The sequence below is a fragment of the Phaethon aethereus genome (genome assembly GCF_964289735.1).
Source record: "Phaethon aethereus genome assembly, chromosome: 2".
Taxonomy (NCBI): Eukaryota; Metazoa; Chordata; class Aves; order Phaethontiformes; family Phaethontidae; genus Phaethon; species Phaethon aethereus.
In genome coordinates, this window is record NC_138582.1 from 117,426,791 (window position 1) to 117,443,902 (window position 17,112).

The 17,112-nt window shown below is 35.6% G+C and overlaps 1 protein-coding gene across 1 annotated transcript in view; it reads left to right on the forward strand.

Moving 5' to 3' along the window:
• BBS9 (Bardet-Biedl syndrome 9) overlaps positions 1 to 17,112 on the forward strand; it is a gene marked incomplete at both ends in the record, with an annotated part of 309,474 nt that overhangs the window by 132,592 nt on the left and 159,770 nt on the right. The window contains one exon of the mRNA XM_081996969.1: positions 6,147 to 6,329. Coding sequence (XP_081853095.1) covers positions 6,147 to 6,329 — 183 coding nt within the window. The remainder of the gene's footprint in view (positions 1 to 6,146; positions 6,330 to 17,112) is intronic.

Genomic DNA, 17,112 nt, shown 5'->3' on the forward strand with positions numbered 1-17,112 from the left:
TTGGAACAGTAGAGCTGTTAATGATAATTCTGTGGTGGAAATAACGTGGAAGAAAAAAACACATAACTTCCATTGCAACCTTGAGTATTTCATTAATCTGTCTGTCCTCGTTTCCTGAGATGTAGATAGCTATAGTAATTACTTGTGTGATCAATAATTTCATGTTCATGAAGCAATGCAATAGAATTTCAGGAGGTAGCTGGGTGCATCCAGATAAAGTATGGGTTGTATTGCTGCAACTTCTTTTGTCTCTGATGCCGTCTTAGATAGGGGTCGTGTTGGGCTTCACTTGAAAGTTGAGTATTCAGTTTGTAGTGAATTGATGCTTTGTTGTCATCATGATGGGCCTATGCCACAGTTTCAAAAACTGCGGTCATGGTTAGCACTAGCTGAGGCATTCTTACAAGGGTCAGATAATTGTGGCCTGAGGTACTTAATCGCAAGGTATGCTCCCACGTACACATTGTAGCGCTGTGGGAACGACGCAGCGTTTAGAAGTGCTCCCTTGTAGGAGTGACATGGTTATTCTTTCTGGTGATGGAGTGTTTGATAAAGATCACTCTCTGATATGGATATCTTTGCCCACGTTCCATAAAGCCGTAGGCACCTGTCAAGAACTGTGTGTGCAATGGTTGTTGAGTGAGATGGTCTGCACAGGGAATCAGGCTGCCAATCACTGGTTTGTTCCTTTGTAAACTACTTTGAGAATTGCCAATTTAAAAAAAAAAATTAGTCCTAGAATAAGGGATATTCAGGATTTTATTAATTAAATTGCCATTATCACTTGTGTTGTCTTTTTTGTTTTAAAGATTTGCTCTGCTGGTGTCTTAGCTTTTGTATGTGGCTGCATGCCATGTGTGCAAGGTAAACAAAGGAGCTTGTAAGGAGAAAAAAAAAAGTTTGACTTTAAATGCTCACATGTTCTATGTGAACTAGGAGATCTGATGGAGACTTCTTAAAACCACAAAAAAATGTTCTGTTAGGTCTTGTTATAGATCTAGTAACTGAGTTGTATTTCTCTAAAATGAGTGGCTGTGGGAAAGGGCAAAATAGAGTACTAGTAAATGTCTTGTTGCAATAGGAATGAACAAGCAATAATCCTAGCATTTCTCAGCTCTCTATTTTTTCTGCTTTACATGCATTAAAATCTTGCTTTATGAAGACCTAATTTTGTTTGAAAATAGTTGGAAGGGGTCAGATCAATTAACTACCTTGGAATAATTTGTTGCATAAGAATGATTGCCAGAAGAGATGTGTGAGTTTCTGATCTCTGGTTTTCTTGTATAACTGTGTACATAATGGCTCTTTTGAAACCAGAGATAAAGGCTTTGATTATGGGTTAATTATGTGGAGTACATAATAGCCTTAATTCATTATCCCTGTGTCCATTTCAGAATAATTACATTTCTGGTGATGTTTTTCATATTTTAACAAATTTTGCATAGAGCACTTGCTCCTAAGTGCTATGGGTCATCTGTAAAGAGGTTCTGTATTCCTTAAATGTCAAAATTCTGCTCTCTTCAAACTTGATTTCTGCTAAAAATGAAGATATTTCAGATTTACTAGAAGCTGAACCCAGTGTGGTCCGAGTAAGTGAGAGCAAGACTAGTTGGCTGAAGTTTCACCAGTGGTGGACAGTTACGTTTTTCTTGGCTGTTTTAAAAAAAAGAAAAACAAATTATCAGTCACATTTCCTGTTCTCCATTTTAGAATATGGCATAAAACCTTTGGTCTTCTGTCCCAGTGGTGTTAGGGACTCCAAGAAAATATACTACCAACTCAAAAGAAAGCTCCTTTGAACTTCATACTAATTTCTTGCCCTTTACTTTTTCAAAGTTTTCTTCAACTTCCTAGACAGCTAATGAGACATTTTATGTTTTTGGAATTGTATTTGTAACTTTTTTGTATTATTGGAATAAGCCTGGGAGAGTGATGTTCACTTTTGCCCCAAGGAATTTGAATATACAAGAGTGGGTATGTTGCAAGCCTTTTTCAAGAGAGATTAGTGATTTTGAACTTATTGCTGGATGTTAAACAATGCCCTAAAAAAAAGTCTTTAAGGAAGCACTAATAATGGAGAAATCTGATTGTTTTTAAAACTTGTATCATCATTAGTTTACAGTTTTCAAATACTTGACAATTTATAAGGTATACTTAGCAATGAAATAAACATAGAGAGAAATCTTTCTGCTTGAACATTTGGCCCCAGGTGGCCAAGGTGGCCAACAGCATCCTGGCCTGTATCAGAAATAGTGTGGCCAGCAGAAGTGGGGAAGTGATTGTACCCCCGTACTCAGCACTGGTGAGCCCACACCTTGAATCCTGTGTTCAGTTTTGGACCCCTTACAAGACAGACATTGAGGTTCTAGGGTGTGCCCAAAGAAGGGCATCCAAGCTGGTGAGGGGTCTGGAGCACAAGTCTTATGAGGAGCGGCTGAGGGAACTGGGGTTGTTTTAGTCTGGAGAAGAGGAGGCTCAGGGGAGACCTTATCGCTCTCTACAACCACCTGAAAAGGGGGTTGTGGCAAGGTGGGTGTGGGTCTCTTCTCCCAAGTAACAGGTGATAAGATGAGAGGAAATGGCCTCAAGTTGTGCCAAGGGAGGTTTAGATTCGATATTAGGAAAAATTTCTTTACAGAGAGTGTGGTCAAGCATTGGAGGAGGCTGCTCAGGGAGGTGGTGGAGTCACCATCTCTGGAAATGTTCAAAAAACGTATGGATGTGGTGCTTCAGGACATGGTTTAGTGGGCATGGTGGTGTTGGGTTGATGGTTGACTTGATGATCTTAAAGGTCCTTTCCAACCTTAATGATTCTGTGATTTAAGGGTGAAAACATGAGAAATGCGCTATGCTTGGAAATTATTGCAGTCAAATCCTGGTAATAGTGTTGAGGGGTGAAGTTCCGAAGATTATAAAAATACTTCTGGGTTTCAACTCTACCTCTGCAACAGTGAATATGAAATTTAGTAAAAATCTTAAATATGATCTTAAGTTGGAGAATAGTTCCTGTCTTCTTTCTTTTCTTTTTACAATATGCTTTCATTAATAACTGTCCTGTACTTTGCTGTAGATAGGTGTCTTGGAATAGAACAAGAATTTGGCCAGAAAAATTTAAATAAAAAAGGATGTAAATGAACAGAAAGTTTTGGTCAGTTGTAAAAATATATATTCAATGCTGTACTTTCAACCCATGCTAGTACCTCTTAAATCTTTCCTGCATCAGCCACTTTTCTTTCTTCCATTGCTTTTTAGAAAGAAAGCTTGAAAAATTTAGTTGTCTTTGAAGGCTTTGTGATGTGAAAGAAAGAGAAAGAAAAATGTTAAATAGGCAATGATAGGTCTTACGCAACATAGATGGACTTTTTACTTGATAGTTTCCAGTTGGTCTAAAACGATTACATTTAAGCTACACTTGGTACTACCAGTTGCAATATATATATTTTTTTTTTTTCTACCTACACTGTAAAAAAGTGAGGCAGGGTGAGATTTCCTTTTTTAAAATTTTATATCCATTTAGAAAGACACCAAAATAGTTCTTAACTAAACAGATTGAACTACTGTGAGAATTGAAGATACAGTTGGGAAATTATGGAGACACCATGACCAAGTCTGAAGAGACTTGGATCTCAGTTTGCAAAGGGTATGGATTCTTTAACTGTATTTTACAATAGTTGAGGGAAATAGAGTACTGGGATGTTTGGTTTGCATCTATAGCCTGTGAAAATGTGAGCATCTCCTTTGTTCATCGTTATAAAATGGAGAGGAGGACAATTCTGAAATGAAGGACCCTTAAGGTAAAAGGCCATGTCAGTTACTTCTCTTTATGTGATTTATGCTTCTGGGGTATAGAGTGCAAACTGCAATATAGCATGAGTGAAAGACCACCTAGGAATTCGTTAATGACTCAGTCTAGAAGGTGTGTTTTACCTTTGCTGTGGAAGTGGGGTTCAGATAGTTGTCACAAAAGTGCAACTGTGCTTGCTTCTTCAGCCTTATCGATATTAGCTGAACATAATAGGATACAGCTAGTATGTGTTTATTCCAAATTCCAGGTATTCTGAATTTATCCATTGCACTATCACATCCAGTAATGATATTATAGGAAGCATACTGATGAATGTCATCAGTGTGTTTAAATTCATTTTAGCATATTTTTCTTCCCAGAATTCTCAAATGCACATTGAACAGGAAAGGTGACTAGATATTTGAAGGCCTCTGTCAGACTGAGGAGAACTTTTCTACTGTTGTTGCTTGTCTCTTCAGAAAGATCAAGGTGTGTAGTGCATACAATTGCCAGTTACAGTGGTCAGATGCAACTGACGTAGGGTATTACTTAGTATTGCATTTGTCATGTAGCTTTGTCACCCATAATTGTTGAAAAGTAACTGCAGTATGGAACTCCACCTTGTGTAGACCATGAGGCATGAAGAACCTCAGGGCTTTGGTCTGAGCAAACTGAATGCGTGCACGATTACATCAGGTGATACGTCTGTGATACTGTTACTCTCCTCCAACCGAAGTATGTAATGGTTTTCACTATTTGGGATTAATTTCTTACTACTACTTCGCATGGCTAGCTGGGCTTTTGTTTTGTTTTGTTACTTGGCTCTGATTTATGTAGTGTTTAGGCTTGTGAGTGTCCTATGGGTTCTCCATTTTATTTGGAAACATTACATTTTAAAATCTAAACCAAAAGCTATCAACACGTTTTGTTTGAAACGTTTCATATTTATAGTTCCCTAAAATTCTGTTTTCTTTTTTATCTTCCCAGTCACATGGGAGCTTGGAGGGAACACACACACATCTCTAATGCCAGTGTTGTAGATTAAAAATAGTTTTCCTCCACCAAATGTTAACAGCTGGTTGGCTTTGTTTCCCGGCTGAAGATGCATCGTATAATATTTTAGTTTTCTTGCTGTTGCCAAATGTTAATGGATCAAGCTCTGCAAGTTTTACTTTGTAAACTCTGTTGTAATACTAATTACACTTTAACTGCATTTCTGTGAGGCTTTTCACAACTCCAGTCAAGCACCTATTACCCCATTTTGCAGATAAACAGAAGGATAAAGTGATTGAGGGAGGTGCTTTTTGTTGATTTAAATGACAGCGAAGGTAATCAGTGCTGCTGTAAGCCAAGTAGTATTCAGGCAACATGAAGATGTAGTGGCATTCATGAGAACAGGTCTTGTAAGTTGTGCTCCCCCAGGATAAACCCCTAACCTTTGTTCCTTTCCTTTAGTTGAAGTAATTCAGTGCAAATACAGTGGAAAACCTCTTGGTTGTCATATTGATATGATACCAATTGCATATTGAAATCACTGTCATCTTCACTTTTCACCAGTGATGGAAAATGTCTAAACATTGTATTTCATGAAAGGAGGCATTTATAGCAATATTTTTCAAAATATCAATTTTTGTAATGCTGTGAGTAGACGTTATTATATACAATGACAAGTTATTTCTGAGCTGAGTAGAATATCATGTAATAGTTCTTCTGTTTTTTCCCATCTTGAAGTACTCAGCAAAACTATCTTACCATTTCACAAGAAGTGAAGCTGCCATTTTATTTTAGTTTGAAAATTCTTTCATGATGTCTGGCAGTTAAAGTGGTATTGCCTTCATATACATGATCCATAATGTTTATATTTTGGCATAAAAGCTGAAGCAACTAGTACAAAACATGGAGAGACCCGAGAGTTAATAAAATAACAGATGGCAGTTATTTTCATGTGGAAATAATTATATACTGCATTTTTAATTGCTTAGAATCAATGCGTTTGATTAATACAGTAGGCTTGCTGGTCATATAGGGATTAATATCTTGTGTTATATAAACTTGTATTATGTGGTATGATGGGGATCAATTTCAGGAATGCCTTAAGAATATGTTCTAAAGTGATTCCTTTCTACACTGATTGTACTAGATAGATTAATCCTGTTGCCATATGGACTTGAAATTGCCTTGGTATGCAAAAGAAAAATCTAGATAAATGATAACTCATTTAATACTCTGTGGTTTGTGTTTATGGAAAACAGAATTCTTCAGGATCTTCTAAAGGAAAACAAGAGTGTGCCAAAGGTAATTTCAGTGTTGAGTGTTCATGGATGGTAAAATTATACTTAACAGACGTTTGTAATTTTTGCAGGTAATAGCTCTAGCAGATGCAGCAGAAGAAAATCAAGCCAGCATGTTCCAGGCATTCACAAAGTTGAAAAGTGCCACCCATCTGGTGATTATGCTGATTAGTCTGTGGCAGAAACTCAACACTGATCAAGTTGCTATTCTGGAAGCTACATTTTTGCCATTAGCAGAAGATACGCAAGAGCTGGTAAGAAACTGCAAGAGCTGCTCAAAAAATGCTGATTGACAGAGTTTTAAGTGCTTAAATTTACATATTTCCCCATGTACTTTGTTGAAGATTGTCCTTTGAAGTGATTCAGTAGCTTTAAGTAGGTGTTTGATGCAAACAACATTGATTTCACAGTAAAGTGAGGAGTAGATGATAGAATGTTTCATTAGAAGATACGGGCGATAACCAGTTAACTTCCACCTAATCCTTCCTCATCAAGCCAGGTAGGAGTCTCTCATGTGAGTTTAGCTGGTTTTAGCTTCTGTCCAGTTGTTAGCACAAACAGAATAGCCCCGATTTTTTGAAGACTCTAATATAAATGCAGCATAGTATACAGACATGTGTACTCACATGCATGCATTCCAATAGAACTATAAAATATAGACATGTACACACAGTAATACAGTACATTTAATCTATTAAGGATTTGTCATACTTGGTCTTCAGTGTTTGCATGTTGGTTTATATAATAGATGAAAGTTATACAAAGAAAATACCATGAATAGATAATGTACCATGAATCATAATGTTCTCCAAACCATGATCTAGATAGTCCTGCATTGTGTAGGTATCTTGCAAATTCTGCTCTGATTTAGAGAGTGTGACTATATGAGACTGTGTGCAAAATTTGGAGAATAGTCTGTAAAGAAAGGTAATGCTGTATTCTATCCTTGCCTAAGGTCCCCAGCTAAACACTGCTTTAGTTCAATTAAGGAATGTTCTAAACTTGAAACTGGAGATCAACTCTAGTTATTTTAAGTCCAGCCTTTTTACTGGGTTCTAGAATAAAGAACTTAAAGATAGCATGCCACAGTTAGAAGAGAAATAAACTCTGACATTAATGTCTCAACAGTTTCTTTGAGATACATGAACTATAAAGTATACAGCATAATCTTTCACATGTTACTTCTACAGAATAAAAAATAAGTACACATTAATTTTAATTTTCATGCTTTGCACAGGTTTTTTGCAGTGTGCAGTAAATCCAGATTTTGGTGCATACCCAAAACACTTAGAATGGTTTGTGGCCTTTTAGAAAGCTTGTGCTGGCTTCCAAATGAATCTAGGATCATCTGCAATTTCTGCCTGGGCGGGGAAAGTGTTTTGGCGTTTTATATGATACTGACCCATAGCAGGCAAAGCAAACCAGTTTTGAGATTTGTTTTGGATTTTTGTACTTATTTAAACTTGAAAAATCAAGCTGCACAACTGAGTATACATTCCCATGAATGGAATTGAAAGAAAGCTCATATCAATCTTGTAAAAGCCCAAACAACCATTTTTGCATGACTCGCTTCTATTTTGCCATCAGGAATTGCATTGCCTTGATGTGTTTTCATAAAACGTGGTGAAATCTGTGAAATCCTGTTGAAACCAGGACAGTATCCTGTAATACAGGATATCACTTCAGTACATATCTCGATGTAGTTTTGATATAGTAGTAAACAATATTCCATGTTAAAGCTGTAAGACCTCACATAAATATTGTCAGGATGTACATTCTGTAGAGCAGCCAGGATGAAAAAATGTAAATCAACAATAACTGGAGGTGGAAATGGAAATGAAACCTTTACAAAATACTGAAACATGTGCCATATTGAAGTTGTTATGGTACCACACAAATTTGAATGTAATTTAAGGAGAAGTTTAGGCAGGGAAGGGGGAAATCTGACATACCAATGATATTTACAGACAGAAGCTCCTAGCTAGCATTCAGGTTTCCTTGCAAGCAGTTGAGTGGAACACTGGTAAAAGAAAGTGCTTGGAAGAATTTTTATTTACTGTTCAAACAATTCTGCACAATGGTTTGTTGTATTTTTATTTGAAGGAAATGTGTTAGAAGACAGTTTGGATGCAGTCTTTGTCTCCAGAACATTTTCTGCCTTGTGAGCATTAGACTATGGAAGTGTTTTTTTAATAAAAGGGAAATGTTTAGAATATACTGTTACTGTAAAAAGAAGTGCTTCTCTGACCATAACATCTACATTATTCTCATACATGCCATTGCATTTAGAACAGATTGCATCTTGTTTTCTGACCTGGCAATCACTCCAGTTAGATATTTAGCAAATAAAAAAGTGGTGTTTGTGTTCCCATTGTCACCAATTTTTTCTTCACGCTGCTAAATGGTTTCTGTTGCTGCAAATTTTTGTCTAAGAACATGTAAAATTTGTTTTTTCTTGTCTACAAAGATATAGTGGAAGTAATACTGCAAACTTGCATGTTTTCTGTGTATAACGGATATTTGGCATCGTATTTTATTTCCAGCAGTAAACTTCTAATTAGCACCTAAATAGTATTGCTTTGATTAAACTGACTAAAAAGGTTGCTCTTGTTTAGTATTGGAAATAAAAGGACATTCCCCTTTTTTAGTGATCCTTTTATGAATTCTGCACAGTCTGAGAAGTGTAACACCAGAAATTGAATGAGATCTCTCAGGTCTCTCCTTTGACCAATGGAATAAATGAGCTAATCCTTCTGCTAATGAAACCATTAAGAAAGTGATGCCAAAACTGAAATGAAGTTAATCTTATTTGCCCAGAAGTTCAGTGCAATTTTGTCCCAATGTATTTTGTTACTGTGGGACTAAAATTATACCCATATTCAAAATATAGAAGTATATATTATCAGTATTTCAGAGCATAGTGGTACAGCTCCATGCAAACTATGCTTTAAAATGTATGCTTCTTGAATCCTGTGTTTTGCTATCTGTTGAAATATATGGTAGAAAACTATTTTGGTGTGCTTTTGGAGACAAAAGAATCCATGATTGTCATAACAATATTAATGATTTATCAGATTTTATTATGCAATTCACTTTTTTCAAGAGAGTTGATGACTGTTCTGCAAGACTTGCATATTTGTTATTAGCTTATAACAGGGAGTGACAACAATTTGAAGTACTATAAAGTCTGAAAAATAAAAAGAGCAAGGAACATTTTAAGGGATGTTTTTGAGTGATTACCAAGCTGAGTTATCTGGATGGAAAAAGATATTTGAAAAATGCTGAGTTTACAATAAAGCATATGTTTACAATAGGAAATCCTTTTGGGAAAGGAGGGAATTTGTTCAACTAATTTAAAGGTTTCAAAGGGTTCATGCTACATGGGATAGTTTTGATATAATGGTTGCATGGCGTCTGGATTGACTGATGGCTCCTATGTCTGATCATTAAGCTATTAATGCTTTCTCTGTTTAAGATGTTACAAAGGGGAAAAAAGTCTGTCAGTACTAACATTGTAACTTTAGCAGGGTCCTCAGCTGTATATCCATCAATAGTAAATTTACTGAAGAATAAATATTTTCATAGTTATCATGATGTTACCAAATAATGACATACAGGTGCTTCATTGCTCAGAATCATCCCTTTCTTTTTATAGTCACATTTGTGTTACTATAGTTAATAGTAACAGCTATAAACTGGCATTGAGGAAGTACATTTTCATCTCCTTTTATTTACGTTTGGAATCATACCAATGCAGTAAATGACTGTGTTCGATCTTAATTTCTTATTGAAGTTGTAATTTGGAAGAAAAAGAATGCCTGAGGGTGACATGCATATTTTTAAATGACTCTATGATCTGGTATAATTAACTTAAGTTAGACTTTAAATTTACTGCTTTACAGTGTTGATTAGATAAAGTAGAAAAATATACTTAAGGCAATGATGAAAAAGAGATGGTGTCAGAAGAAAATCATGAAGTGCCTAGTAAGAGTCATAGGAGTTACTATCAAAAGTGTCTGTGCTTTCTGTAAGAGAGGATCAGAATGTAAATCATCATCAGAAGAAAAGATGAGTCACTTGGGAAAGACATAGGTTTTATGCATGACAGCAGATGGGTTTTACTGTAGAATTCTTGAGTAACGTAGAAAATACCCTTTTGTGGAAAGAATATTTTACTGAGTGAAAGTTCTTGAAATTAAAGATAAGGTTATTTCTGTAATTCCAGGAGGCTTAATTCTGTCAAGACTGACAGTAGCCAACTTTTTCTTGAAATTTTCCATTAATGCTTAGTACTGTTGAAGCTTTGAGCTAATGATTTAATTTTTGGCAAGTGTCATTTCTATGAGCCCTAATTCTTAGAATTTATTGTAAATTGTCGCTTTTCACTGATTCTTGTAATTAGTTAGAGTATAATCCAACCTAGGCCTTAATCACAGTAAAATATATCTGGCATTAGTTTTTTGTGTCTTATCTATTTTCTGTTTGTTACACAGTTGGAGCTTTGCATTTAAAAAGTGGTTAAAGAGTGAAATATCTTAAAATAGGCTGAAATATTTTGTATTCTATTGTTTGTCATAGGCCAATAAAAATTCTTTTGGTATTTTGTAAAAACTTTTAAAATTTCTTAAACCCAAAAACCTCCACAACCCAACAAACCAACAAAAAAAAAAAAAACAAAACCCAAACCACCACAAGGCAGTGGGCAAGTGACAACTGGTAACTTGGAACCAGTTTTCCATATAGTTGTATTCTTTATTTCTGTGAATGGACAAGTTTAGAGCAGATACATTTCCTCCCAGCTGCTTCTTTCTAGAAACAAGATGGATAATACAGCTGAAAATAAGTTATTTTAGAGGGAGAAGCACATGGAATTTCTTTCCTTTTTTCCAGCTGGGAAAAATGCTTTACATTAAATTATTATTTTTTTCAAAAATCAATATTAATAAACAAGTCTTACTCCTATTTGAATCAAGGCTATGCAACAGAACATTCAGAAAGACTCTTTTGGTACAGTCAAGCATCTAAGTCTAGTAGAAGTGGGAAAAAAAAAAGCGCTAATGGGTTTTAAATCTTTAATCACCAAAATAAAAGGAAGGACCTTTAAGCTTTTCCTGGTAAAAACCATCATTTTTCAGTAAACAAGGTCAACTTCAGTCTGAAATTTAGTTTTTGTTCATGGCACCATAAGGTTGTCAAGTGAGGGAAAGATGAAGGTGAAGGAATGAGATTCCTGCTCCTCCCTGGTCAGGGAAGGTCCAGTATGAGGGGGAGAGGTTAAAAGTGGAGTAGTGGTGCCTGAGTCCTCTCAGTAGTCTTTGCTCAGGCAAGTATATGTGACTGAGCTGGAGAATAAGAGAAGTAAGAGCATAAGGCTCAAGTACCAGCCTTCTTTGATTTTATGTTTTGATATGGAAGGTAAAGTCTTACCGCTCTGCTTGCTAGTCTGCTTTCAAGAGGACCAGAGTACGCGAGAGATAACTAGAGTAGATGGAGAGAATGCGAGGTCGCTGTAAAGCCACTAGGTTGCTGCAAATTGATGTATAACCATTTCTGCTTTACTTTTATTTGTGATCCCTTAAAAGCAGAGTTTCAAACTGATTGATTACTTGTCAGTTTTATAATGTCTAGAAATGAAAGATTTTATGTTTGTGGTAAGTAATTTGGGGGAAAGAGGGAATTTAAAGAGTGAGGTGGTATGTGCACCACTACTTTAACCACTGTCAGAGTTCCTTTAAATGTTTGTGAATCATTCTTTTCCTGCAGTTAATTTTATTTACTGAGAAAACAGTAGGCTATGGCAAATACAGCAAGTGGGAGGTAAGTTACACCATTACCTAGTGATCTTCATCTGTAGCTGAATTCATGGGATTCTTCACAGTGAGTTCTGTGGGTAGAATAAAAAAGTGCCAATGTTTTGTTGGTCTGAGAAAGAAGGGCTTATTGTGGTCTGTTTAAACTTTTTAATGTATTAATGAAGATCTATAATATATCTTTAGGTGGTGCTTCCACTTCAAAGGACTAGCAGAGGAAGCTATGCCCAATTGTATTTTTCAAAATTTTTTGTCATGTGCAGTTTTTGTGGTGGCTGGTAAAAAGGGGATGCAAGATGTACATATCTCATAGTTAGATGTATTTTTTTAAAAAAAATTGAGAATTAATTTTGTATTTAACTTGAGCTATCACCATATTTATTCTGCCAGTATTAGTGATACTGAAGTTAATCTTTAGTGGGCTGTTTCTTGTAAGCAGAAGCCTACTCAGGGATCTTATTTCTTGGTGTAAATTAGTTGAGGCAGAACTGTGTTCTGTTGTGATTAGTTTGTCTCCAGTATATATTACCTCCTTTAAAACTAACTTGGATATCCTACAAAGTATTGAAGTTGTCCCATGAGACATACCCTTTGATAGATTAAATAAGTTTCTGTTATCAGACATCTTTCTCTGTGTAATATTGTGATGGGGACCTCTAAACTTTCTCTTTGTTAGGGTAGTGTAATCTGTCTAGTTCAGGTACAAAGAGAAGCTAAAATATTTTAGTGTAGTAGTAATTATGGAATATGTGCTGCATAGCAGGAGTTCAGATCAGTTGTCATCTAAACTGCTTAATGACAAGAGTGATGCATTACAGTGATTACAGCAGTGTTGTTCACCAAAAGGTCTTAACAATCAATATACATAACCAGTGACTGTCTTTTGGGTTGTGTCTTTTAAAGAAGCTGATTGTCAGTGGAGAATTCCCTTGATATTGTATTGAAATTGAAAGATCTGCAGACTCTTGCTATGTATTGAAAAGCATTCTACTAGTGTTTTAGAAATATGTGATTTATGATTGATTGTAAAATTCCACTGGAATTACTTATATAGTGAAAAAACATACCAGTTTAAGCATCTTAGTGTATGGCCTTTATATTACATAATAGGACTGGGTTTATAGACTGAAAAGTTTCATATTTACTGTTGGGTTTTTTCTGATTGTCTTGCATCAGTTCAAAGCTATGATACCTTTATTCTAAATACTGTAATGCTATGTTAGTATCTGATTTAAAAAAGCCAACTATGTATCATGGCATTTTCTGTGAAAATAAGACAGAGATACTCCCAATAATTTTATGAAGCTCTGTATTTGTATTGAACATATGACTTAATGATATGCAGCTAAATTCATCATTTCCCTCAGATCTGACAGTCAGAAGCGTTTCTGAGAGGGTATATCAAGATCTAATGACCCAACCATGAATTGTTTGTTCTTGGGGAGGGGGGCGAGAGACAGTTGTGGTATTACTGCTTTTGGTTCTGAACTTGTTGATGGTTGCTCTTTGTTCTAAATTGCAGTCATATTGTAGCATTTTTTGGTCATTGATAGATAACCTATAGCTGTTCACACATTGTCTAGTGGAATTCCACCTGTCTAGTGGAATTTACGAAGATATTGCTAGGTCGTGTGAGAAGTTGTCATATGAATCTTTCATCTTGTTAAAAGATCCCAGAAAAAAACTCATGGACTTTTTTACCATGATTTTCAGAGTAGCCATTTTCTCAGATGAAAGTTTTTACTCTCAGTCAATGGTAAGATGCTTTGTCTTGACTCCTAGATTAAGAATGATACACCAGTATTCTCTCATATCTGAACAGGTGGTGATAGACTCAGTTCACATTAGGACCGGCCAGTTCAAATTAAAGGAACATAAAGATTGCATAATTTATTTCCGCCATCTTCTGGCTTTTTCAATGAAATGATAGTTTGATATAGAAAAAATATGGTTTTGATACCTCAAAAGTAAAACCGGCATTTGGTCATAAGACTGTATAAACAATGCAGGAGTTAATGATCTTAAGCTACTGTCTTAAGCAAAAAAACAATAATTCTAGCATAAGCTTGAAGATTGGCTATTCAAGTAAACATGCAAGTCCAGTTTGCCACTGTACTCATTGTCCTCACCTGTGTACTTTGAGAGGATAGTAATTCCACAATCTGAAGCAGCAGAGCTGAGTTTAAAGTTAGTAGTGAGTAGATCTAAAATACTCTAAGAATGTAAATAGGAAACAAACTTTTTGTCAAGTTGTGGGTTTTTTCAGAGCTAAAATATTTGAATGGGCATGGTTTCATATTTCACAGCTTTTGGAAACAAACTCATTCATCAGGCTTTTGTAGCATCTTATATTGGTAACTTAATAAAGGATATTGTAGTAAGAGAGGAGAAGTTCGTCTTCAAGTGTATCATGGATATGAAAATAAAATATGGGCTGAGACGCAGTGAGATGTCTCGAGAAACTGTTTTTAGCATGTTTTCTCTACTTTTTTTCTCCAGATAAAGTATAACATGATCTGATTCCACTTCCCTGTATCAAAAATTATCTTGCTGAACCTCACTGAGGTTATAGACCTAATTTATGGCAGGCCTACTGTTGGACGTACAGCATTCTTCAGCAAGATGTATGACTCCTGATGTGTTTGCATGCCTGCAGACAGCTTTGACAGCATCTGCAAAACCCAAACATCACCTCAGTTTTCCTAGCTAACTGGTGAAAAGTTTTTGAGGAAAAGAAAGATGAAGTGTTAGATGACTTCAGTGCTAAAAAGCAAAACAACAGACCTCTGAAGCTGGCAACAAAGCAGCCAAACCACTCCATTCATGTGATGCATACAAGAGTTTCTTTCATCAGTTCCCAGAAAGGGATCACTGGTTGTGACAAGTCAACTTAAAGAGAAAATTAAGATGACAAAAAAACGTGAAAAATTCAATTTCAGGAATAGCTTCCACAGAAACCCATGGTATGTGTCAACTTTCACAATTCCAGACAGGATGTATTTGCCTTACAAAATCAAGCATTACTAGAGGAGTAACTGTACAATTAGAGAGTGAGAATTTATCTGTTGAAAAACATACCCTCTTCTCTGCCTCTCACCCACTCTGCCTTAAAGATCTTCATAATTTTCACTGTTGTCCAGAAATGAAATAATAAAAACCAGCTGTTAGGGCGCACACTATTGCTCTGATTTTGAGATACGAGACAATTTGAAAGAGGAATTGGGCAATACAGGTACATTACTCTTCAATCTAATTCTAGTCTAATTCTGACCTAATTCTAACCTAATTTTGAAAGTCTTTCTGTGCAAATAAAGAACATCTGATCTGAAAGAGCGCAGCCCTTGGGGAACATTTGTCTACAATAACCTGAGGTTAATTAAATTTTAATGGAAGAGCTAATAAAACCACCATCTATACTCATCCTGATATATCATGTTTTGGTGAAGCATGCACTTTCGTGAAAGCAAATTACTAAACCCAAAAGCATGGAAGAGTTGGGCAGCTGTGGAAATATGAATATGATCCCCACCTGGAGGAGTTCTTCTTTCTTATGTGTGATACACTTTCTAATCATGTTATCTGTTGTTTCATTAATACACAAAAACCCTACAACTACTAATAATCATAATTTGTTTCTGTGAGCAGTACTTTCTTCTGAATTGGACTTGAAAAATATATTAAAATCTTGAATGATAAGAGGTCATCCACTGATGGAACACAGCTTTCAGAATGTTTTTTACTAATGCTCAATTTGCTAGATTCCTGAAACACCCACTGCTTTAATACTACTCTTCTGCACTATGATTTTTCCAGAAGATTCTATATCCTAGCTTGATTGTTCAGGAGATGACATACTGTGGTCAGAGTTATCAGGATGTTACCTTCTACTTCCCTCTTTTTTGTAATTGTCTTTTTTTCCCTTGTTTTAAGTAAATTGTAATTTGTTTGGAGTAGGTAAGTATGCTAAGTCCAAATCCTTAATAGGATTTAAATATCTATAATGTCTATATGTAACTCTTGACAATAGGTTAAGACTTCGGAGTAGTGTCTTCACAAGTAAGAATGTTTTTGTGCCTAAAATTCTTCCCTTGAATTAAAATGAAATTGATTAGTCTGTTTTGAAGTATTCTTCTACAACTGTGTATCTTATTAATTTTCTTTATGGTAGCTGTTCTGTTTCTTACCTTGTCTTGGATGTTCAGCTATAGCCTCACTTTGATCTTGCTTTCACAAGTCTGCAAATTCCTGTTAGAATTTAATTATTTTAAATGCCGGTAGAAATAAAAATCAGATTAATTTATATTATGGATGTTATAAATAATACTTGATTTAAAGGAAGATATGACTAGAGAGAGCGTTAGTATAAGAATTTCAGTTGGTGCTTTTTCTATTGTGTGCTTAGTACAAAGGTCCCTCTTGAGCACTTAATAAGCTTGAGTCATTTGTCTGGATTTTCATCAGACTTGAATTGCACTAGTCCTTAGGATTTTAGTATTTCTCTGCTTTTTAAGTATTCCAGTGGTAGGTTTTTGTTATATATGTGAAGTTTGGGTTTTTTTACAAAAGTGAATTGTAGAAGATTCTAGAATAATCTGTCTGGTGTTTTTAATGCACTAGGTTGAAGAAAACTTCTTCTGTTGTTACAAGGATAATTCTTCAAGTCATATGCGTGTTAAAAAATACACCATCTCTTGACACTGTTCAAAGTTTTAATTCATTAAGACTTCCGTAATACTTTACTGCATTTTTTAGAGTGCTGTATAGATACAGAGTCTATTTGTCTGGCTTTTTCTTTCATTTTATTCAGACTCTGTTCAAAAGGTCTCCTAAATGCCTTATCAATTAATTTTTAGCGGTAGTTTTTCAGGAACACTCACAAGGAAAGTTTGTCAGCTCCATTTCTGGCAGAACGGGCAAGTGTTACACGCCATTGTTGTGGCTGCTGTGGCTGTTATCTACTGTTTGAGACAAATAGGTCAGTTAGAAGTATAGAATATGCTTGAAGATTGTGGGTTAAGGTGACTGGTCGCATGGTGAAGTCCTGGTAAAATTTGCTACTGCTCTGTGTCTGTGTTGGAGACTACCAGTTCAGTAACCCTGTGTTGGCTTATCATCAGTTTGTATGTGTAACAATAAGGTTTGGGTTTTTTTTAAATCACTGTAAAAGCAAAGTGTTGAGACACACATGGCTGGTGTTTCTTGTGAATTCACATATGCGGGGTTTTCA